Genomic DNA, 25,713 nt, shown 5'->3' with positions numbered 1-25,713 from the left:
CGGAGGGAAACACAGCGAGTGCCAGTCCTACGGGAACACGGGCTCCTTTGTGACTCATTAGCACGCCGAGTCCGCTGACGGCGCTGAAGATACCAGGGCTCCGCTCAAATCACCAAGGCAAGCACAGAGAACAGCTAACTAGAAGCCGCCGAAGAGAGGTGAGGTCATCGAGTTAAACTAAGCGATGACACAGCCTGCGGATTTCAGTGCACAGAGCTCCCGAACACGCCAGCCTTTGTCACTCGCCAAGCTCTGACAGAGGGACAACTTGCTGTGGGAGCTGTTAAAGGGCCCAAATGTCTGCAGGCGTGACTTTTGCCCCTTCTCCTGCTAAATCTCAAGTTTCTGTAAGACCCCATATAAGGCATGATATATTCTGTTTGGGTAAGACAAATTAAATTAGGCTGTTGAATGCTGGCAACCACCAGCTGGTTTTTCAGTTTGGTAGTTCATCTTCTCTGTCGGAATAAGCTCCAACAGAAAATTATTTGAAGTTGGTTGCTTACTGAGAAGTTTCAGAACGCTCAACCAGGAGGGGATCTCCCCCAAACATATTTCAATTTGAACCCCTAATGCCGTCATCACTTTTTCTCCAAATGTTAAGACATATCTAAGGAGCACTACAGTGAAAAATAGCTGAATTGTGTTAGCTCTCCTTTTTACAAATGGGTGGGAAACACATTTCCCTGCCTAAAAATTCTGATGGCATTTGAGACACTCGGGTCCATCCCAGCACCCTGTTTTGCTGATCACCCTTTTCTTTTCCCTACTCCAAGCCTCCTGGCCTCTCCTTGCTCCTTTCTAGTCCTGCCCAACCAAAAACACAGACCACAACAAACTTTTGAGTTCTTGTGAGAAACTTCACCTAAGCCCACAGCAGTAATTACAGCTGAGCGTCAGAGATGACAGTACAACACAGGATAAGGCAGTGCTGTCACGAGAAAGCAGCAGCTTTGCCTACTCGCTACCCCAACCACTGTTTCCCCCTCCCAGCCCGTACCACCCAATGTGCCAGTATTCGTCTGTTTACAGCGTGAACTGAGGACATATTCAGATATTCAAGGCGATACACACATGTCAATCAAAAGCACGAGATAAGAGGCATGTTGGGACTGAGCCAACAGGAACGGCCTATGGAGGTTCTGGCACCTTAGGAAGTATCTGCTGGGTGCTTGCACACTAAGATTTTATAAAAATATTTTTACTTTTAGGCAGGTTTCTATCCCTACCAGGAACAGCTGAAGTCATACTCAAATACAAGGGCACCCTTTACCAAAAATAAGTCTCTGCTTTAGAAGATTAGAGCACTACCACATCCCAAAGAAGAGATGACCAGAAAACACTTCACTAAGAACAATGCTTTTTCCACCCCCTCCTCCCCCCCAACTTCATTCTAAAAACAATTGAACAATCATTTTTGGCTGACACTTTTCCTTTAAGTTTTATATGCTTTCTCATCAGCATTATCAAATCAGCATCCTTCTTTATGCTGCAGTGCAAATATATGCATTTGGTCAGTTCTGGCATTGGTCTGCAAGCTAAACTATCTCAAATAGATGTTGGAGTTAAAAGAAAGGTGAGGAGGGAGAAGTAGGGCCATGCATGAAGGCAGTATTCAAATTGGTAGTCTCCTAACAAGTTACCCAGTGAAGTATATAATTTGTCACATTCAGTATGCATTCACCTACTGTTTTATATTAACCTTATCCAACTTACTCCTTCTGTTGCCTAGTTTCTTTAGTTATTTCAAAGGGATTTTGGAAAACCTAATAACATATGACAACTTTCTTCCTTTTATTTAATTGTGCTGATATGCTGAGAAATATTACATTGAATTTAGGAGACACTGATTCCCTTTGCAGTTGCTGGTTATTTTTTGCAGAGCCAAGAAGCACTATATCCCATTCAATCTGCCTTTTTTCCACGTTTTAGCATATTGTCAGTTTCCTATCACTACCAACTACTCCTGAGTTTTTCCTGTTAAGATTTTCTACATCGTTATAACAGTTTACAGGTTTTGATTAGTGAAGAAAACTTAGAAGTGGCAGTAGAAATATCGTATCACACACATTAATTCTACCAGATCTACCTCAAATTGACCTGCTATTTACATCTGAGCTGCGATTTATGCCTTTTTCCTTTCTATTTGCAGAATAGTTGCCTTTCTATTATATCCCTAACAGACCTTATTATCCCATCTGTTTCTTTTCCATTGTTTGTCTTCCTTCTCTTGTCTCTGCATACCTAAATAAAATTCCATTTATACAAATTCACATAATGATTTTATCACCACTAGTCAGACAGCAGATGCAGGAGTTAAGGCCAAAACCAGCCTAGAGAGTCGGAGCACAGCCTTGAGAGATTAAATATTTATTTCCTCTATCAGGACTGAAGAGGATAAACAAGTAAATCACAGAAGTCAGTCCCTAGAATGGCACCCAATGTATTTTTTAAAATCCTGAGCAGCTTAACTGTATGATGCCCTGCAGCAAAGAATGCTATAGGTAGCACAAACAATTTCCTTTTGTTAAACTTTAACACAAGTTCCTTCTGTTATGACACAAATATGGAGCTTTTCAGTTTGCATTATCGGTTACAGCTCCCCCTCCATTCTTTCTCTCTTGACCACTTATGACTGCTCTTCGTACATGCCCGTTTTACATACACCCTCTCATGCCTACCCATTTCTATGAACCCGCTTTACATAGTCCATATCTGCTTTACTGCAAAGACTTACAAAAAAGCATTAAGCAAATAAGAGTCTTTACCAAGGAAAGAACATCAGCGTTGGCAAAAATTCTGTTACTTCAGAGTCTAACTTCTTGTCTTAGACGTTAAAAGAAAAGGCTTTGAGGACAGGAATAGATTAAACCTAAGCAGCAGTATCTTCCTAGTTTTCTCAGAAGGCTTGCCAGCTCGGGCAACAGCACTGAACAGCTGCCATTAGAAAGGAGGGAGGGAAACGGCTGCCTCCGCAATTAGAGCAGTCTCTGTTATCCAGGGTAAGATGCACCGTAGAAAAAGGAATCCCACAGAGGCTCCTAGGGGGCCAGCGATAGGGCTGGTCTGACAGACCCACATGGCCAAGGGCTACTTCTAAGCAAAGAATCATTAGCAGGCTCTCAGAGAGGGCCTCACTGCTCCCCTCCTCAAGATAAAATCCAGTCCACAGTAAGTTTAATCAAAAAGCCATCTCAGACATTGACGTGCTTCTTTGGGTCTCTCCAGGAGCAAACTAAGAAAAACATTAATGGGATTAATGAGACACATTCTTCATCACCAGTAGTGGAGGGAAAAAAAATAAACAACCACTTTTTTTTTTTCTTTTAATATGATACATCCACAACCCTCTCAGGGTCTCAGTCTCAGGAAAGATGAGAAGACAGCCTTCAAGCCCAAAGAATTTCAAGAGGTGTATCAGAACAGTAGGAAAACTAAAAGGTAGAGAACAGATGTTTTTAGCTCTAGGCTAGGTTTTTAGAGAACTAGGATTAATTAAAAACAAACAGAAACAAGGAAGGCTGGGATTTCCCTACTCTTATTTAACAGCACTGCATTTCTAGGTGTCATACGGTGAAGTGTCCACAGACAGCAAGCAGATGGTACTCTAAATCACAGCCTGCCACTCAAGCATGAATCACTTCAGGTAAAATGCACTCCTACTACTAATAAATTCCAGTGCTAGCCAGCCAGGACATAGAAAGCTTTAAAAGGCTGCAGAATTTTTTTTTTTTTTTTTAACTAAAGCTTTAGAGACTCTGTCACCAAGATGAAAAAAGTCGCAGCTTAAATCAGCTATGACCATTAGCTGTGATCATTAACTACAGAGGGAACCAAAGAAAAGGATTTTCTGACTTGGTGCAGAAAGTTCATCTTTTTATTAAATTTGAAAATATGAAAGCAATTCAAAACATCTATTCTGAAGAAAAAAATGCAAATAATGGAGTCTCCTCTAAAAGTCTTTTCTAAAAAAAAAAAGTCTGAAATAGTCAGCATTTTATTGTTGAAGAAAATGCTACAACACATATCCAACACAGCTTTTCCTGAGGTCAATAAGCAATGAACTGAAAAGGCAGTATCAGACAAAACACCTGACTTGCATTTAGATGCAACAAGGTATCTTTGAGACAAGACTTCTCTCACAAAAATAGAAAAGCTGGCTTTACATTATCTGTGCAATTCAATTTCTTGAATTATTTGATTTCATTTCAAAGTTTTCTCTCTAACATCTGAGGTTAGCCATACTTCAAGCAAAGCCATGGGCCAGATGATCCTGAAGGTCCCTTCCTACCTAAATTATTCCAGGTTTTATGTTTAGGTGTTCTGCAGGCATTTGTAATCCGGAATCCTCCAGTAGATCGTGCCATTAGTCTCAACATGTAAATGAAATTAGTAAAAATGAAAAAGAAGAATAAAAATCAGTCCCTAAAACATGAAGATCAACTATTTTTCTACATGCTATATATCCACAGTAGCTCTTGCTAAAACAGTTCTTGGTTTTCATGGTGTTGAGGAAAGCATTTCTCCATTCGTTATTAAAACCACTTATTGAAGAGTCTTGATTAAACTGCACGTTTAAGTCTTTTTCATCCAAAAGTTTCAATCATTAAGCAAGAAAAAAAGCAAAAATTACGAACTTGGGTGTCACTTATCTAAATACAGTCTTACTCAAACAAGTATTTCCAAATTCTTGTATCAAATGCTTTTAATCCAAATTCACTCAAAAAATTTATGTACATTGCAAGTCCTTATAACTGCTTTAAAATAAATTAGGCAACACACTTGCATGCTTAATTATGACAATAATTTTGAAAGAGCATTTAAATTATTCTGAAGAGTCTAATTTAAAGGATCTTCCATCACTTCTAGAAGCCACCTGGGAAAGAATTTAAACACTTCAAATTGGTTTCGCATCTTAGTATATGGCACTACAACCATCTTCCAATATTATTTTTGGCTATTGGTTTCTTTTTGCGTGAAGAAGAATTTGAAACTGCTATTACACATATACACTCATTTACATATAGGGGGTTGTGTGTAAAAAGTGTATTTATATTCAGACTTACACATATTTAAATATAATATGCGATTCTGTTGTTTGGTCTTTTTTAAATGTCAAGTATCTTTCCTGTAATTTGCAGGTAACTAAAATATATTTTGCAACATCTTGTAAGTTTGTTTGTGTAAGTGAATGACAATATAATTATAACAGACTAATGGACAGTTCAATACATGCAGAAAAATGTCATGAAATAACACCACATTAAAACTGAAACAGATTCCACATATCTTTATTACACTTTTTCTTTTTCCCATTCCTTTGACAATAACTAGAGGGCAAAACAACATTCAATCATCATAGAAAACAAAACTACAAGTATGAGTAGATACTTTTCCCGGAAACTCTATCATCTAGTCCCATTTGCCCATAATTCTAATATTCTCTTTTATTTCTAATATATTTTAATAATTAATGCCATCACCTGGGAAAAAAAGATTGTGACAGGGTAATTATGTACTTACATAATCTCTCTTAATCACAGAACAAGCAGTAGTTTTAAATACTGAAAGATCTAACACTCAAACACTCCTTAATCTGCTTTGTTTTTTTCCAGAATAAAACCACACAGTCTTATGAACTAACACATACTCTGACATTTATTGCTTGCAAAGTATTTTCAAGCATCTTCACTGGAAGTACTAAAAAGGAGATTCCAAATTTGTGTGTCCAAGTTCTCACAACACAAATGCCAGCTGCAGAGAGCGTGCAATGTGGTTAATTATAAAAGGATAACACCTTGGAAGAAAGTTACTGCAACATTAGATTGTTGCCTAGGAAACTGAATCGAGTCTCTTATCAGGCATTATACTTCAATACAAAGATCACTAACATGCTCTTCAGAATACTGGAAAGCACCTGTCCTACAACTTTGTCCTGATTTTGCCCAAATTGAATTTACAGCCTATATGTAGGCTGTAAAGATGGAAATAATAATAATAAAGCGTTCCTGTTCTTTTCTGCTTAGCAAAAAGCCTGTAATGCTTATGGGGGTGAATATTCAGTCACATCAGTTACTTTTCTCTGCACATAAAGAAATCTATACCCATCATAGCTGAACAGGAAATTAAACAGGAGGTAGGGGGTGATGTGTGGAATATGTTTTGCCATATTATAGTTGGGTAACATGCTATTATATTTCCATCATTTAATGAGTTCTGAATCATGAATAAAAACATTTCAGGGTCACAAAAATGTAGCACTCTCTATTAAGACAAAAATACATTTAAGGTTCCAGGTATTTTATGACAAAATACAGCTATAAAAGTGAAACTTCACCCAGAAAATAGGATTCATTGTATTTTAAAAAAAGGAAGAAAACAGAGTAGGTAGGTATTTTACATATTCATCTTCCTTCACTATATTCATAGTGCAATCCTAATTGTCGGCAAGCATGAAAGTACCTACAATAACTTACTACAATAAATGAAACACTAACTATATTTTGAATATTTCAAAGTAATAATTAAATTGCCTGGAAAAGTTCTATTACGCTTGTCTTTGAAAAAGAATATACTCGCATTTATTTGACCAGAAAGAAGAAAGTAAAAGCCTACTATATAAAATACTACTGACACTTCTTGTATAGCCTAATTGTAGACGAGAAACAATTAGACCGGAAGTCTTACCCGGGGTAGGGAGGGAGGAAGGAAAGCAGAGGAGAGGCACAGAAGAGATCTGTAAAATGAAGACTGGCGGTCAAGAAGATGATAAATGATGGCTCACCTCCCTAACACAAGATGTAGCAAGCATCAAGTTATCAGACAGCCAGTCCAAAACAAGAGTTTTGCGTAATTAAGTATTACAACAGAACACTGTAGAAGCCAAAGGTCTATTTGTGTCCAAAAAATAACCAGATAATGCTACAGGAGAACAGGGTGACAGGGGAGACCCTGAAGATACCCTCTGCCTCAGCAGGCCCTAGACTGCAAGACTGCCGACAACTCAGGGGTCATACTGAAGGAGTTATCACTGCATGTTTGTCCTGTCCTCACTTTCTTCTCAGGTGTCTGCAAATGGATCACTGTCAGACATGAGTCTTTGGTCTGACTTACTGAAGTCATTCTCAGATTACGTTAGAAGCCAAATCTGTGGAGTCAACAGAACATCGTTTGGGAAAATGCTGGTTCTTTAAGTTCTGTTGAAGGAAGCATTTTTCTTGCTCACCAGCCTGCTTTTAATTACCCTCATAAACCCTGAACTATCCACTCTCCCAGATATTTACAATAAAGTTTTTGTATTACCGCTTCACTGGCAAAAACTGAAAATCATCCAAATCTTGTTATAAGACTTGGCAAGACAGCTACCAACTAAAGATAATTCGTACTATAAATCACTCTTTTAAAAAGTCATCTAAAATAAATATCGTTTTCTGCCTTTACTGAGACTAACATTTCTGTGTCTGTTAAGCTTTTATAAAAGCTGATGACGCATAACAGTGACTTGCATATTCAGCATAATACACGCTACAAGTCTTGGTTCTGGAGACACTCAGAAGACCAATTTCAGTTGAAGGTACTACTACGTAGCTTCTCTAAAAAGTACTTCTGGAATACACAGCTTCAGATGTGTATTGATGTTACACATTTGACGGTCAGTGCCAATACTTTTTTTTGTTGTTAATATAAATGCTACTGAGTACTGAAACTGAAATCTTTAATTTGCTCATAATCTCAAACTACTCAAATACAGGGACAAAAAAGTGCTTTCAAACTATTCTCACATAGTTCATACTTAAAAAAAAAAAAACCAAAAACAGAAAAAAAGAAAAAGCTTTCCACCCTTGAATAAAGTTGCTGTAATTAAGTTCTACATACCACTATAATATAAATCAAAACAGAGTGAAACTCTGAAGCCTAGCAGTGTTTTTAGCTACAAATGGAGACTACTCAGAAATCAATATTCTGCATAGCACAATACCCCTCCAGTTCCCTTACACTGTTCCAATACAAAACTAACCAGTCAAAGAAAAACCCTCCGCAACAAAATAGATTTAAATTCTGTAGCACTTGTACTGCAGTAGTTCTACAGCATCCTGAAATACACTTCAAATTAATTTAGTTAGTAACCTGTCATAAACTATACTTCCTATTATTCCTAAACTTTCCAATTTTGCTCATTTCTTAACTCTTAAATACAAAAGTAGACGCGTAAAGACGGGGAAGCTTAACATTTTGACAGACAATTTGAAATAGCTGGGGGACGTGGGAACAAGATGCAAGATAATTCACACAAATGTTGAACAAAGGACACTAAGCTAGAAACTTCTGTTAAAAACAGCCAGTGATATAAGCCCAATGTTAATGCCCTAGTATCGCTATCTCTTTTCAAGGACAGCAGCAAAATGAGTTGAGCTGCACAGTTCGCTTGTACCTCCCAGAACAAGTGTTTCATAGGCACACATAGATCCATTAATTTGAAATTCATTTCAGTAAACATTTCACACAGGAATAACAGTTAGTACTTTTTTTCACCCCATAAAAAGTTTGGACTACTAAAAGCTGCAGTCCAGTTACCAAACAGGAGGTAGGCCACGTAGTCCTCTGAGACCACAGGCTTCAGCAGACATAAGGCTCTAATTAAAGTGATCTGCAAGTAAAACCTTCAATCTTTAACACAAGTTAAAGGTAACGCTTATGTTACAAAGCAATTTTTAGATGACTGTCTTGGGGACTGGTAAGCAAGAACATAGCATGGGAGTGGTAAGCAACTACACAGCATGAAACTAGTATTAGTTGAAAAGGTATTCCTGGAACCTTTAAAAAACCCCAGCCACCACCTAGAAATCAGGGATTGCATGATAAATGAATATTTAAATAATTTTATATGAATATGTAAATATGTAAATTCCAACAACAGCAATAAGATGCATATCATTATATTATAATTAGCTCAGAAAGATTTCAACATGTTCCACTTCAGCTGCTGGGGGGCAAGAAAGTGTCTTTCACTTTTTGGTCTCAAGAAAAAGAAAGTTGTAGTACACTTACCAGTTCCTATATAGGATTTAAAGCGTCCTGATAGTCTGTCGACAAAGGCACCTAAAACATCTAATCCCAGTAGTGCTACCTGTTGAAACAAAAGGATTAGATATACAAAAGAGATCATTAAAGAATTCTTTAGAATATATTTTAAAGAAATTAGACATATATGTGCAAGAATGTTGAAAGATTGTATCTTTACCTAAAGATAAATTAAAGTTCCAATTAGAGAGCTGATAATTTCTTGAAAGCTTTCATTAAGAAAAGGTTATCAGAACACATTTGGAATGGATCAAGTATATTTGCATACAGAGCAGTTCAGATTTTTCAGTACTTGTCTTAGAACAAAAAAAAAAAAATATAAATCTAATGTTTTAGTATTTTCAGCTACAAACGATTAAAATTCAAATAATTATGAAGACTACGGAGTTGGAAAAAGCTCTCATTCCCACCCACCCTGGACCATATATTAGGACTGCAGTTCTGACCCTCATTTTCTTTAAAAGGTGGCTCTAGAGGTCTAACTCAGAATTAACTGAAAATCAAAATTCCTTTGAAACAGGCACCAGTAAGGCTTTAGGCCTTACCTCTTCTACCAGGTTTCTTTCTGATGAAAGAAACAATACAATGCCTTAACAACAACCACAAAAAGGGAAGGGGAGGTGAATTACCAGACTCAGAAAGAGCAAACAACTTAAAATGCAAAACTAAGCCTTTAAATTTAAGTACTAATACAGACTGAGGGGGAAAAAAAAAAAACAACAAACACACACATGGTTTAAACAGTTTCCCAGATGCTAAGAGCTTACTTCAATCTGGCTACTTAGCTCATCGACTAAGGTCATTACAACGTTTCCAAACTCCCAAAAGAAAAGAACTGAGAGAAGCTAATACTGGCTTCCCTAGCAGTTCAGACCACACCATTTGTCCACCTGCTCGTTAAGCTAGGAAAGTTTTATTCCTAGTCATTTAATCTTGTTTAAAAAAAAAAAAAAAAAAAAAAAAAGGAAAAAAAAGTCAGAAAACTAAAGGAAGTTCAGAATACTACTGGGACTGTGAGGAAATTCACATCTAGAAATTCCCATCTATGAACAGAAACTAGACGAGAGGACAATATCCACTAATATACAAACAAAAACATGATCAGAAATGATCAGTTGAACTAAATTCTTTTAACTAGTCAGCACACTTTTTCACCCCTAACTAGCCTGCATGCTCTTCCAAGACTTCATTCTTAATTTCCTATAGCAGTTCATTACGAACACCAGAACCTGCATTTTCACATCTTGCAGTTAACTCAATTTGCTGCCCCTGAAGGTGCAGATGCCAAAGGATACGTTTGTAACAGTTTTTCTTCCTCTTTATTTTCTAGTAAGACGTGCACTGCAATTTTTTTCCCCACAAAGACGTAAGCAGAATTACTCCCTTCTACTAGCTATTTATTTTCATAAAACTTGGAACCACATTTTCTTGGACAACTGTTTCCTGAAGATCCTTAGGTGTCACAGTTGTCCACACTAGACAACAGGCCCCCAAAAACTTGACTGGAGATGACACGGCCCATGCACACAGGATCACGTGACCTTTGTTTCCACAGGAAACTAGACAAAAAAGTCCCCGTAAAATCTAGGATCTGAACCAGCTGCATAATTAAGCAGATTTTAATAAATTCAGTATTAGTACAATAGAACTCCTTTTAAACAGGAGGTACAAAACTTAGTTCCACATTAGTATGATTTACTTGGAAATTTACACAATTTTTATTACATACTAGAATAGAGAACAGCAAATATAAGTGGACGGCATCATGGGCTTAAACTAATATATTGCCAACAAGCAACTGCATCTACAGCTTAGGATGAGACAACAGTATACTATAATTGATAATTTGGACAAAAAATGTAAGTCAGCTTTTATGGTAATGTCAAGGCTTCCCAAAAGCTCTTTCCTTTAATGTTCTTTTCCAGATTGTCAAGCTATATGAGACCTGACACAAGACCTCAATCGAGAAAATGACGCCTGAAAGAAATCAGAAATTGATTCTGGATATACATTGTTTTCCTACACTTCTGTTTCCTGACTACAAGCCCCACTTCAGACTTGTCTTCCAGTGACAACCTTTAAGATACTTTTCCCATGCAAATATTTTGGGGTCTATTAATGCACAAACTGCAGCTTCTCTTTCTGTAAAGGTACTTAAAGTCTCTCTCTTCTCCGCACGTTTGATAATCTTTCTAAAATCTCTCTTGAAGACTTCTACCACTCTGAACAACATCAGCTCAGAAATTTAAAAAAAGTAAAGCATGCATGGCTGTTTTATACTACAGATCTACTCATCACAAAGAAGAGTTCCAAGTAAGACAGAGGGTATTTCTTGATTAATTCCTCAGACTCTAGGGTTTGGAGGGATTTTTTTTTTTTTTTTGCCTTTTTTTGTTGGTTGGTTGGTTTTGGTTGGGGGGAGGGCACAGGGATTGTTTGTTTTTTAAGTTTCACATGGGTAAATACAGTGGCCAGCCATATGGAATATCCGAAACTCCATGTACCTAAGGGTCAGAGGCTTGATAACTACCAGAGAAATGGCTATTCATCCTCCCGTGGATGTTACTGCCAACAAAGAATCGGATCTCTTGTATTTCATTTGTGTAGGAGTATTTTGTTTTGATCATGAGCACCCACTGTGATAATGCCTGCATATTCCATACTTTTGTATCCCTTCCTGTGAATGGGTGAAGTTTAATCACTGTTACGATGCAAGTCACATTTATCTCGATTAACCATTCAAGCAGTTGTCAATATGGTGTTGGCTCTCTGTAACTGTCTCTCAAAGATTTATTTAATGAATACAGTAGGGGTTCTACTTCAATAGTCTACAAAAGCCACTTCAGTTAATACTATAAATTTAAATATCCTGATGAGTACTTTTGCTTTGTGATGTCCCTACTGTATGAATATAGTTCAGACTGCATGGGATGAAATAAAGCTTTCAAAAGTTACCTTTTTAAGTCAGAGTAAGGTACAAGACTAACTCTGACTTTAAGAAAAAGTAGCAAAAGCTGCTGTGAAATTCTCATCTCTAACAGCTACTAAACAAGAACCTTTACAGATACGAGGCAAGGGAACAGGTTACTATGGTCTTAAAGGAACAATCCTTTACCTAAAACACGATGGTTATTCTTTAGCTCGTACTCTATGGTCCGCAACTTTGGAAAGGTAACAGGTATGAAATGTCATGATTTATCTCCAGAGCAAGAAAGTATGATGCGACCTCAGGCTGGAAGTAATGGGAAACTGCTCTAGCTACAAAACTGGCTCTCATTATACAAAGAAAACAAGTCAGCTGAAGCATACCACTACAGAGCATATCAAATGAAGTACCTCTTACTGTTTTTGCAAATCGGTCTTAACATTTCTGTGCTTTGATACACAACGTTCTGAGTTTAAGCATCCCCTGGTAGGTATCATCCATGCAGTATTCAGGCAGCCCTTTGGAAGCAGTCCTTAACAATTGATATAGGATCACATGAGCAGCATTCAGAAAATAAAAAAATAATTTAAAAAAAAAAAATCACAAGTCAAGGCAGAACGGATCTGCAGGAAAATGGTTTTAAGCTGTCAGACACTGCGTGGGACAATGTACCAACACAGGCTCTCCACTATCAACAGAAAACCTCTCACCAGCATCACAGCTCTTTCCCCACCAGCTTCAATGAGGGATATATTTCTTCAGGGATTAAAATCATTGGATCCGTTTCTTACTCTGCATTCATTAAGCCTGCTGCCTAGAAAGAACCTTTGTATATTGAGAACGATTCATCAGCTCACTGTTGTTTGATGCTTTCAAACGCTGCTTTTGAGGTTCAGGGTGGAAAAGAAATTTAGGCATATTTGAACTGGATTTATTAGTTGTTGAGCTACTCTTTAACAAGCCAGTGCTCAGGGCCGTCCTTGACTTCTCAGATGACAACAAAATTGTCAACCCAAGTGAGAAATATTTATCTGTTCTGTAAAGGACCAGACTCTTTAGTGAAATCAAGATGTTCCAACCAAAATGCAATTATGGATTGAGCCAGTGATTAAGAATTGAGCTACTCTGCAGCTTGTTCCTTTTCCAGCTCTCCTTCTACATACTCTTTCCAGCAATGCCACTGCTCTTCTGTGGGCAACTTCCAGGCCTTTAAGTCTTTGCTAGGAAAAGAAATACTGCCCTTCAAACCATATCTGGTTAACCATGCATGCTTACTATTATTTTTACTATGATTCTGTAATTTCTCATCCTTGGGGGGAACATCTAAGGGCAGGACACTGCCAGGAACCCATCTCTAGTTATGTAAGTTGCCAAATGACCTTAATATGAACGTTCTTGGATTTGGCCATAGAAAGTCTTAACTGTATATGGAAATAAGGATTCTGTAGATTGCAATCTGCAAACTAGTCAGGAGAATCTGATTGGGGAATTATGGAGGTCACTATATGGAACTGCGAAACCATGAAGTTAAGGAATTGGAACTTCCTGTCACCATGGGGACAGCTGTGGTATCACTAACAATCGACTGACAAACACAAAGCAGTATGCCAAACAACTACGCCCTGCAAGAACAAGCATTGTTCCACCACTGCAATACACTGCATCTTGCAATGCAAGAACATAATAAGATACTTTATTTTTTTTAAAGTATTGTCAGCCAAGCCCAAAGGTGTACTTTCTCAAAGAATCTCAAGCACCTCGCAAGTAGCTAAACACGAAATAAAAACATGCATGGATGTGCAGTCTCTTCTGCTTCACTTCTTGAAGTTTTTATTCCTAGTTCTCTTTATTCATCTCCCCAAATACACTCCTCTCCTTTTTCACAGGCTACTCAATCACTTTTTGCTCCCTTTACTGTTTCCCACTCCAATTCTCTCCACATCACCCACTTCTCTGAGATCTACCCATATTCCATTCCCACTCTTAACCCAAAAGCTTGCATAGATATGAAAAAAACTGCCCTTGGCTCAACAGGCAGAAGGAAGCTTCAATTTTCCTGTGTCGTTTCTTGAACCCAGGTGGTTTTTCAGTCCCAGCCAGGCCATCTTTAGATTCTGTTCACCCTTGTACAAAAAAAATGCACTGCTGCAATCCTCCCACTCAGCATCAGTGGGCAGCTGCCTCTGCTGACAGCAGCCAAAACTGCAGTCCCAGCTGCTGAAGCTACCACATGCATCATCTATGCTTAAAATATTTTACCTGGCAAGAAAGCATTATTTCCATTCTCCTGCTTCTTTCATCTTCAAGAGTACAGATGACACACCTTCAAAGATGTGTGGATCCTGAATGCAGATCCGGAATCCACAAAATCTAGTTTTGTTTTCTTTTGTGGTGTTTTTTTGTTTGTTTGGTGGTATTTTTTTTTTGGGGGGGGGTGGGGGGGTGGGGGGGTGGTTAATGTATATCACATCACTTCACATTGCAAGGAGGGAGAGGGGCTGCTGGTAATCAAAGTCTTCAAGCTCAACAACCTGAGCCTCAAGTTCTTTCGCAAATGCAGAGCCTCCTCTATCTAAAAATGTAAGTTTACTGACTTCAAAGCAGTGTTTTGCAAATATAATTTGGACTACAAGCTAAGATTCTCCTGAGAGTATCAAATCTTCGCTAATGTAAAAACTACACATTAGCTGCAACCCTCACGGTCTCAAAAGGAGTCCGGACCACCGAACTTCTTATGATAATCTTCCTTTCATAATCCTTCTGTGACAGCTGATCACAAATCATTTCAGTGTTGCAGTGCAAGTAACCACACTACCAGAGGATTACTGAATGAATCAATCATATCTATCCAGAGACTGATGAGTGCAGCTCAACACTGAAAAAGCTTGGTTTCTTTGGAGGTCCTTGTCCTGGTTTGAGGTAAAACAGGACCAATTTTGTTCAGTAACTTCGCTTCTTAGCTGGGCCTCTTCTAACTACTGAAATTAACTGCATATTGTGCTGACAATGTTCGCTCTCTCAGAGTGATAAGACCAATTGTTTATAGCTGATGCCCAGGCACGGTATGCAGAGAGGCTCTTGCTTATACTTATTGCTATAACCCCCAAGGCCAACCAACTTTATTTTCCCCGTTGGAGGGTTGGAAGCGGAAAAGCATAGTGGGATCCCACCTGCAGGGAGGAGCGGACAGGACAGGTGACCCAAAACTGACCAACAGGGTATTCCATCCCATCTGCCTCATGCTCAGTATAAAAGCTGAGGGATCAAAGGGTCAGCGCTCTTCCTTCAAGGGCCGACATCTGAGGAGGACTCTGTTCGTCTGCCTGTGATCCCAATCCTGAATCCAGATCCGGAATCCAGTTCCCGTCCGTCACTGAGTCCAGCCTGGGACTGCCCCAGTGCCAGCCGGTGACGTGATTGTCATCTCGGGAGCTTGATACGGTTTTGTATAGATTTCATTATTTCTTTTTACTTTATTACTAATATTTCATTAAAGTAGTTTAGTTCCTTCTAAACTCATACGTCTCTTTTTCCCTCCTCTGCCTCTCTCTTTGTAGAGGGGTAGAGGGAAGCATCTGTTGGTCCCATCTGGGGTCCCTCAGGTCCCCAGTAGTGGATTTGTCCTAAACCACAACAGTCCTTCAACAGGCATAGTTCCGGGAGGTCCTTGTTATTTTGACCTCTCCTGTATAGCAGCCAAAACAAGCAAACATAGTGCTGTCATAAAAATTTTAAAGCTTATATATAAAAAAAAAAAAAAAATCTGTTTTACTGCCCTGTCCCCATGATGGGAACAGGAACATTCCTCCCCCCCCCTTGCATTAATTAAGAAACATTTACCCGATTCGGAAGAACTCTTTAGCGTAACACTCAAAATGGTTACTGGGAAAGTGTTTACAATCTTCTGTTACTTCAGGACCTCTTATGATCTTCAAACTGACTTGAGTTCAGACCAAAAGTGCGATTTCCAAATTGTTCTGTATTCTGTGGACAATACAGTGATCAATACTCTAAAATGTGTTGTGTACTGCCTCCAGCTTGATCCATTACAGGAATATCTACAGTTTGTTTTATAGGTACATTAAACATTCCTCCCTTGACCATTGTCACAAATTTTTCATAGACATTGTTCCAAGGACAGTAAGCATAAAACAAAAGTATGTGATACAGCAACACTTGACATTTTAAGACATTTTGAGATTGTCTGGCTTAAACTTTATGTGCTGCAGTAGGAAAAGTTTGAAGACAGAGCCTTTTTAAAAGCCGGGCTCAGTGGGAAGACAATAAGATGTATGGTACTTCTCTTTAGAATATATAATCGGGGGGGGAAAAAAAAAAAAAAAAAAAGGAGGGTTCCCCACCCCCAAGAAAATTGCCCTTGGAAGTGTTTCTAAGTATGTTGATGGAGCAAAACAAAGAAACACCTTATTTTAGGACTCAGGACTTCCAAAAGAATATAATTCTTTTCGTGCCCAAGGTCTTTTATTGTCTTTCCCATTTCCTCTTATTTACATTGTATTAAAGAGACATTGATTCCCATTCTTCTCTACTTACTCCTACCCCTGCAACAGCTCCTCTACTGTCAGAAGTGCAGGATTCACGCAGCTGAGCACTAACCTGGTTTAAGAAACCAGCCCAACAAATGAACAAGAGAAAGCATCTTCTCAGCCAGATCTCTTTCTTCCCTGAGCCCGTTTACTGTGCAGCCTCACAAGCGTTGGCAGCAGAGCAACGAAGGCATGACGCACCACCGCGGTTCAGCAGCCAGGGAAAGAAACTGCTTAAATCAGCAACGCTGCTGAAAACGGACATTGAACTACCTACGGCTCACAGGCGTTGACTGCTGGGATTTCCATTCTGAAGGATGTACGTCTCCTCTTGCTCACAGCTTGCAAAGTGCCTCTATTCACACCCAAAAATCAATCAAAACGCAGGCTAAAAGGGATATAGGCCCTGTTTTCCATCTTGACTTACAGTCATATTTGATCTGGGGCACTTAAATCTCCTGTAGTATCAGTCCAATCAGTTTGTTGAAACACTGGAAAAATTAATTCAACATCACAGAGAGTTAATTGCCTCAAGAACGAGGGTGAAAACACCTAGCCACGGGAGGAGCAGAGCTGCTATTTCAACAGGGACTACAGTTAGGCTGGATTACACCAGTTGAAACTGCAAAACAATTGAGAATTGTCAATTCTACCTCTGGAGGAGATGTCTGAGAGTTTGAGACTACATATTCCACGTTTCTAATTAAAGGCTGGACAAAATTAGTTTTAATTAAAAACATAACATAATTAAAACTTCTTGCATGCTTCCCTCATCTTCCAGCAATCTGCTTGATTATTTGGCTAACATTCAATAGTTTCTTTAACATTCTATAAACAGAACATAAATAATACATGAAAAAATAATAATTATTACTCAAGAAAAAGAATCGAATCATTGAGCTCGAAAATTAAAACTGGATTCATATGTGGACAGGTCAAACTGCATTCTCTTTACCTAGAAATAAGGGAAGTAGCTCCCACATAGCCAAGATAAAACAAACAACTTTAAGAAAGGAATAATGAAATTCAGCGAAGAGCTGAAAGTCAAACATTTCTCTTCCAACAGAGACATTTAAAATGACTAATACCAGGATCTACACAGTAACTGAAAAATAAAGGCTGAGGTGGGTCTTCTTTTATTTCATTTTTCTGTCCTGCCAGTTACAGTCCTACAACTCACTACAGCATTTGCCTTCTGTGTAGCACACGTTGGCTTGTGTTCAACCTCAGATCCAAAATAACCCAGACATTTTCTTCCTAAGGACCACTACTCAATCACATGCTGCACATCCTGCACTTGTGCATTCAGTTATTCTTACTGAAATGTAGAACTTCCCATTTTTTATTTCTGAACTTTCCTTTTTTTCGGATCTCAGTATCTCCATTTTGTTTAAGCAATTTTAAATTCTGGCTTCCACCTCACACACTTACACACAGTCAACGAAATTACACTTGCTGCCATCTCTTTGCAAGGACTTTCAGACAAACATCCTAACCACTTGTCTTCACTAATTGCAAAATTACAGTTCAAATCTTCCCTTCCTCTCTGGAAACTGAAAGCTCCTCCTGCTGGCCTTTTGTTGAACTAAAGAAAAATCAAAACAAACACTTGCCAAACCAAGGAAGCACAAAAATGCAACAACAACATTATCGGTATTTTAGTATCTTTCAGTATTTGGTGTTGAGACAAACAAAGCGAAGAAAAATCTCATTCTACAGGAAGCACAGAATAAAAGATAACTCCAAAGATTTGCCTAAAAGAAACAGATTATCCACACTATCAGAAACAGTGTGGAATCCAATTTTTTCTTTGCATGGCAAACAATCTGCTGCTCTGACATAGAAACAATGATTATTAATTATTTTCCTACTTCAGCTGAAGAATAAAACAAGCTAAAATATCAACTACAAAGGTAAGAAATCCAAAGATGACTCACAGTCACAAACACTACTGATTCCTCTTCCCACATAAAATTACCTTGAGAAACTACCAGAATTTTAGTCATGGGGTTTTATTACTTCTGATCAGGTGTGATTTGCATAAAGAACTGAAAGTTGGCTTTATTGCTCAAAAATACATTTTATGAGGGTAACTATTCAATTTTGATGGGCTTTTGATGAACCCAAAACAAACACAACAGGTTAACAGCCATGAGTAGACTTGCAAAGCTTGACCTGAAAAGTACTACTTCTCCATCCTGTATCTCTTTAGCAGAGGTTCAAAGCAGATTTCCAGATTACCTAACTTTTTACAAACTATTCTGTCTGACCTAAGTAATCTTCTAATTATTTCAAGTGACAATCGATAACAAGAGCGATATAAGAGACATATTAATTAAAACTCATGTATACATAAACATCCACGTTAACCCAGTAAAGCCAGCAAATATCTACCAGTAGTGATACCCTCAGAATGGGGAATTTATTTACTGCTTGAAGTTCACCTGAGAGCCTGAACTCAAACATTAGCACTGTTCCAATTTTCTGAGATTGACAAATATTTCAAAGTTTTGAGGAGAACAAATACCAGCAGAATAATACCATCACCCAAATCTTAATACTTTGCATCCAACCCACCTGCTCTCTAAAAAGATTTCAGAATTCACTCCCCTATTTTTTTTCTCTCCTCCACTATTTCTCACAGCCTTGGAAAAAAAAATTGATAAAATTTGGGGAGAAAAAAACCACAAACAACAAAAAACAACAAACCACCAAGCAAACAATTTTCAGTTCTGTGAGCAGCTCTTTCATTCTAATGAGATCCAAAATAAAAGCTTAAATCATGCACATCTTTTCTGTACTCCCCGGTGCTGCAAAGTTTTCAACAGTCTCTGGAAGTTAATTTACCACTGACTGCATGGGCATTTGTCGTGGTTTGGAAATTAACCCCATCCTTGCCGGAACCAGGACATTATTGTAACTGCAGTCCCCATATTACATCTTTAAGGTCAGCCTTTAGAGATGACTCACTTCTCTCTCTAGGTCACTTCCCATGTTCTGCAACCAACTTTCACTAGAACTCCATACCATTTGCAGGTGAGTCAACATGTTCTTAATCCCATCTTTTTGATTTATCAGTAACTCAAAATCGGAATTGCGTTTTCCACTTCAATGAGCTACATGAACTCAGAAATTTTCCTATCTGCTTTCTTAGTTTGGAACAGCCAGATTGTTTATTAAACCACTATAAATAGCTGCAAACTTCAGAAAAGCAAAAGCACTATTTAGATGGCCAAAATTTTTTTGAGACAAGTTAATTCAATCTTGCTGACAACAAGCCCATACTTGTTTACTGACCACCTATTCTCTTTTTCCCCACTCGTTATCAACTCTGCCAAATCAACCCTCCTCTTCCTATCCCCTCCAGATCCTTCCCCTTCTGGTTACGTGACACAGAAACTTTCCAGGGTTACATTTCATAGAAAGTTTTCTCTTCTCAGGCACAGGTAGAGTTGAGCCTAGAGCTCCCAGATCACGCATCTTCTCCTTCAGTATGGTCAGCAGAGCACACTGCATGCAAGAACTGAGTTTTCACACAAAAGGAAAGAATCGGCACATCCAGGGCAAGTTACATCAGTTATTCCCTTGTTATCCATAGTGGTCACCTACAGTGGAAATAATGCTACCCCTCAGAACTTCCTCCAACATTCCCCACTTGTCACTCCAATTCATCTAGCTCAGCAGTTCTGATAAAGGCAATCGCCAGCCATTATCACTGCTCAATTAAACAACCATGTCAACAGGGAGGGATTAATTACTTTGGGACTTTGAAGACTTGCAGGACTTTTAGCAAGATACAAGAAGAAAGAGATGACAAGCAGTGTCTAAGTGCTCTACATACCCTTTCCCCTGCTGAGGAAGGATAAACAACAAATTATTAAAAATATAGTAATCAAAAAAAAAAAAAGAATACTTTAATATTTTTCTTGAAAATACATGTGTAAGTCTGTAGTACTCATTACTTTATGATAGCATTCCGGACCTGAGTCTAACAACAACCTCAGATCTAACATTTAAACGTGTAACATGTATGCTTGCATAAGATAAAATATGCAAATAAGATGCAAACCACCGTTTTCCAGAATATTTTTAATTTTCTTTTTGAAGCAGCAGATGCTGGCAGTCACCACCGCAGCCAGGAACATTAGAACTGATCATGAGCAAAATATCCAAGATCTTGTGCTCTTGCAGTTAATATAATGCACATAATATGCTTTGAACTGGAATACAGCACGTATAGAGAAGAGGTAAAAAAAATATTGTTATTATGCAAGCTATTTTTAAAACTCTTAGAATTTGTAACACTCTTAACCTCATCTTGTACGTCTGAGGTTTGTGATCTGAGTACTGCATACTCCTCATTTGTTCTGCAGTTTTAACAGCCAAGCGGTTCCATCATCTTACATCAACAGCAAGCAGAATGTCTTGTGTTATGAAAAATACATCTTGAAAAGCAAATTTCAAGTATTAACGCCCAATTTTGTCAATTTAAAAAGGCAGGAAAAAACTTTTGCATTATCCTGTGGAGATAAGTATCTAGTCCCCGTTACACAAAAGGGTATTTTTAAATACCTAAGTTTCTCAGTAGTCAATTATAACCAACAACTACCCTCAGATTAAGGATTTAAAAGCAAAATAAATTATACTTGTCCAACGTAACGTTATTTCCTCAAGCTAACCTGACCTTTAAGGACAAATACGCTTCCCCAAAAAATAAATCACACAAGCAAATAGAGTTAAGCCTTATTAGTTTCAGACCTCAAACTTAGAAGTGCTGTGTGCAAACACTGGCAAGTACACAGCACTGTAAAGTCAACGGAGAAAAAAAAAAAATAACCAATTTAATGAACGTGCTGCCCTTACAAGTTACTCCTACGTTCTCCTCCTGAGCCTAAGCAAATAGGAAAAAAATGACAATAACCTCACGACGCTAAGTTCAAAGGCCCAAAGCGCAGGTCAGTCATCTCTCAGGGCGCAGTAAGGGAGGTAAGGGCAGAGGGAAGGGAGGACCTGACTGGGCTCACCCACCCCACATCGCCACCGCAGACCCACACCGCCACCCACCGGTGACACCGCACGCCAGCACAGGCTACACACTGGGGAACAAAAAAATTTTAAAAAAAAAAAAATCGCTAATGCGAATAGGATCGTCCTTGGTAGTAAAACTATGCTGTCATTCGTGTTATCAGCTGAGCAACGTCAGAAAAAAAACCTTACACATATTACAAGAGACGTGCGCAGGAGTAATCAGTGTTTTCCTGCCGCTCGGCCTAAAACGCACGAAAAAAAAAAAAAAAACCAACCAAAATCCAAACGTGAGTCATCATTGGGCTGCTATAATGATATGATATAACTTCCCACGTACAGGAGAGGCACCTGAAGACGACAGAGAGAACTTTAAAACTTACAACGGGAACGCCAAGAAGCAAATTACTCATTAAACGGTATAAAACACACGCGGTGTAATAAAACCTCGGTGAAACGGCGCTCTTCACGGCCTACAGAAAATAATGGCAATCTCTCACCAAACATTACACCCAAGTAGAGAACGTGGAATGGGATTGGTAGCGAAAAAAAGAAAAAGAAAAAAGAAATCATCACCTGTCTCGTTTCAGAAGAAATGCAACCCGAGACTGTAAAATAATTAATTATTGTTGGGTTTTTTTAATATTATGCGCAAAAACGTTTAACCAACGATAAAAGCAAAACCGAAGAAAACCACTATTACCGCTTGTTTTAGGACAGAGGAATAGAAACAAGAAAATATTAGCCAACCCTCCCAAAATTTATTAATTTCCCTTTGGGGGTGTGTGTGTGCGTGTATAAAAACTTGGGTAAACTCAGTTTTATTTCTGCTGGTGCCTGATGAAAAGTAACCCGGAGCTCCGCGTCGTCGTCCCCCCCCCCCAACCATGACGAATCATGGCCTTCCTGCACCGAGCCTCCACCTCCCCCCCAACCCCCCCCCCCCCACCTTACCTTAAAATTACTCGAGTTGACCCATCCCGTCAACTCGTCGATCACTTTGTCCAGGCGCTGCTGGTCCTGCTCCACATCGGGCGACCTCGCCGGGTCGCTCAGGTACTCCAGCAGCTCCTGGCCCACCTGCAGCCTGCGGCCCACGTCCTTCTGCTGCACCTGGTCGCAGAAATAATCCATACCGGCAGGCTCCATCCTCGCCCGATGCGGAAAAGTTTTTGGTTTTGGAGGGGGGGTTTGGTTTTTTTGTTTTGTTTTGTTTTTTACGGAGGCGAGCCGACCGGCTTCAGGGTCGGGAGCGCGGCCGGGGCAGGGCGGCCCGGAGGGAAACGCCCGGTGAAGGCGGCGATCCCCGGCAGGGCCGCGGCCCTCATGGAGCCTCTCCTCGCCCTCTTCTCCGCCCCGGCTCCGCGCCCGCCGCCTCCATACGCCTCACGACCGCCGCCTGCCTTCCTCCGGGTTCCTCCGGCCTCTTTCCCGAGCCTGCCCGCAAGGTGAAGCCCCGAGTAAGGCGGAGAAGGGAGGGAAGGCCGGGGGCGCTCGGGAGGCTGCGGAGGGACCGGAGACCGGACGGCAGCCGCCTCCACGGGCTCCGGGGCTTTCCGGGCGCCTCCGCCTCGTCCTAGGGGATCTCCTCGCCGCCGCCCCTCCTCTTCCCCCGCCGGGGGAAGGGAAATTGAGAGTGAGAACAAGCGTTAAAGCTCGCCCGAGGGGCGGGGGGGTGTCGCAGGCACCTCAGCGGAGGGCGGGCAGCCGCGGGCTGAGGGGGTCCCGGCGGGAGCTGCCGCCGCCCTCTCGCTCTCTTCTCCCGCCCGCAGGCCCCGAGGAGTGATCCCTCGCGGGCCGCCTCTCACCGGCGCGGGCACCGGCCCGTCCTCCCACGGAGGCGGCGAGGCCGGGGCGGACCTCTCATGCTCCCGACGTCGGCGGCCTCCGACCCCTCCCGCTTCGCCAACGAGGGGCAGCTTCGAAAACTTCGCCCCGGCGGGTCTCGGCGCCGCTCTGCTCCCCTTCCCCGACGGATCCACTCGGGTCGGGTCGATCCAAACCCCGGGGGAAGCCGCTCACGCTCCGCCCGACCGCGCCACCGCCTCCGTCCCGTGGAAGTTGGGTCCCGCCGCCGCCGGCCGCCCCGCCCGGCGCCAGCTAGACTGGGCGTGGCGTGAGACAGCCACGCCCCACGCCACTACCGCCCCGCCCTTCACCCCGCCTCTACCAGCGCCGAGCGCGCGACCGGGCGGCCCTTCCCGCCCCGCGCTGCGGCGGGCGGGTGGGCGAGCGAGCAGCCCCGTTGGCGGAAAGCGCATGCGCGCTCCGCCCCAGCCCGCCCACTAGGGCCGGCTTGTCCGCAGCGGCCATCGCCGCACTGCTGGCTGCAGAGGGGAGGGCGGTGTGCGGCTGGCCTGGCCCCGCGGTGCTAGCCGGCAGCCCTGAGGGCAGGCGGCGGCGGGCGAGGAGGAGGAAGTGTTAAGAAGCAGGGGAAGCGGCGTGGAGGCTGCTGAGGCGACCTGTCGGCCGTTGGGCGGTCGCGGCGGCGCTGAGGGGAAGGTGGGGGAGAAGCCGCTGAGGGGGAGAGTAGGGGGGGTGTCAGCCCGGGCTTCTCGCCGGGGTTTTCTCCTTTCTCTCCCCACGCAGGGTGTTGGGTGGCCCGTTGGCTGCTGCCCGCCTCTCCTCGGGGCGGCGCAGGGCAGAGAGGAGGAGGCTGTGCGGGAAGGGGATCTCTGTGGGGTGGGGACGCCCCACCGCAGAGGGGGAAGTGGAGTTGCTGCTATCGCCGCCGCCTTTCCAGCTTGGGCCCGGCCCTACAGCCTCTTCGGTGTGAGGTGGAGGGACCCCCCCCACCCCTCCGGGAGGCAGCTCGGTAGGCATTCTGCGGTTAACGCTGCAGCCTCGCTAACCCGCACGCAGACTGCCAGCAACGTTTAAAACAGGGACCCTTCAGTGCCGCGGCTGTGACTTGAGGTCTTGTTTCAGGGTCGGTTTAAACCGGTCCACATCTCCACGATGTTAGAAAGGGGAAAAGGCAGTCCTGTCCTGTGTTCCCTCCCTCCGCCTTGTATTAGCAGGGTGTTTCAGGCCTCTGAAAGCACCGTTGTGGTTCTCACATGCAGGGAAAGGAAAGGAAAAAGGAAAGGCGAGGAGGTCGCTATCCCCCTCTTTGTGCTCAAGCTGCTCTGCTTAGGCCCAGTTGTGTCTCCTGTACTGGGTCCTGCGCTTGGTGACCACTTTGGGTCGATTTAACAGGCTGAATGACAGAGCTGGTATCGGTGAGTTGGGCTGGCTCGCAAGTCCGAAGAGCAGAACCACGGGACTCGGGAGATGGGAAGTGTAACATCCGCTGTCAATGGCAGTGGATGGTGGAGTTGGTCTGCCATTCTTCTGGTACTCAGAGGTTCCATGTTACACTTACTGTTGATACAGGCAGTCTGTTTTTTTCCCCTGCTGTCATGTATGCAGTCCTTCTCTTTCCTACAACAGAGCTGGTGTTTGTTTGACTTCATGTAAAAAAATCAGGAAGATAATTTTTGTCTTTATTCCCTCCCCCCCCTTTTTTTTTCCCCACAGAATTGGCTGTTTGCTGATTCATATTCCTAAATTGCCTCACTCTGGGGTTAAGCAAGTGGCGCAGGGAAAGTAGAAGCAGACAGCCAGAGGCTAGATGGGGATAGGTGAGGGCTGGTGGGACCTCTTGTGATGACAGCCGTTGTGTCATGAAAGCTCAGCTTAGTTTCAAGACAGCACAGTCTGGCTGTCTCACTTGTCTCATTAGTCCTAATGCTGCGGAAGGGTGAGACTGCAGGAAAGCGAGGTACTCCTTTCATTTGGCTGCAGAATTTAGACAGGTATAAACTGACTGAGGAACCACGCCTGCAAATTGCAGTTTCACAGCAGTGTAAACCAAACTAAATTGGTAGTACAGTGGTCCCACTTGCCTGCTTCTCACAAGTCCCATTTTCAGGAATTCTGCACTTCCTTTTTGTCCTGTGCACTGACATCTGTGTGACCTTGCAGAGGGCTACTTCAGGGAATTGATCTGGAAAAAAAAAAAATCTACATCCACAGGCATAGCAGAAGGCAATACTGCAAGCAGGCTTTTGTCGATTTTTGGTGTGATGTGGCAAATTCAGGATCCCATGCTTGATCGGGCCCTAGGCATTACAATAATGAACATGATTAAAA

At 41.5% G+C, this 25,713-nt stretch overlaps 1 protein-coding gene across 2 annotated transcripts in view; it reads right to left on the bottom strand.

The window, feature by feature from the left end:
* CLASP2 (cytoplasmic linker associated protein 2) overlaps positions 1-23,256 on the bottom strand; it is a 149,426-nt gene extending 126,170 nt beyond the window's left edge. For both annotated transcript variants that reach the window (XM_082499122.1, XM_082499121.1), the window contains exons 1-2: positions 22,534-23,256; positions 9,049-9,127 (exon numbers count right to left, since the gene is read on the bottom strand). In XM_082499122.1, the coding sequence (XP_082355248.1) occupies positions 9,049-9,127; positions 22,534-22,728 (274 nt within the window). In that variant the 5' untranslated portion in view covers positions 22,729-23,256. The remainder of the gene's footprint in view (positions 1-9,048; positions 9,128-22,533) is intronic.
* Positions 23,257-25,713: the final 2,457 nt, after the last annotated feature.

Source organism: Vanellus vanellus (assembly GCF_965231255.1).
Source record: "Vanellus vanellus genome assembly, chromosome: 2".
Classification (NCBI taxonomy): domain Eukaryota; kingdom Metazoa; phylum Chordata; class Aves; order Charadriiformes; family Charadriidae; genus Vanellus; species Vanellus vanellus.
Note: the sequence above shows the minus strand (reverse complement) of the source record. Positions and strands in the feature narration are given on the sequence as shown.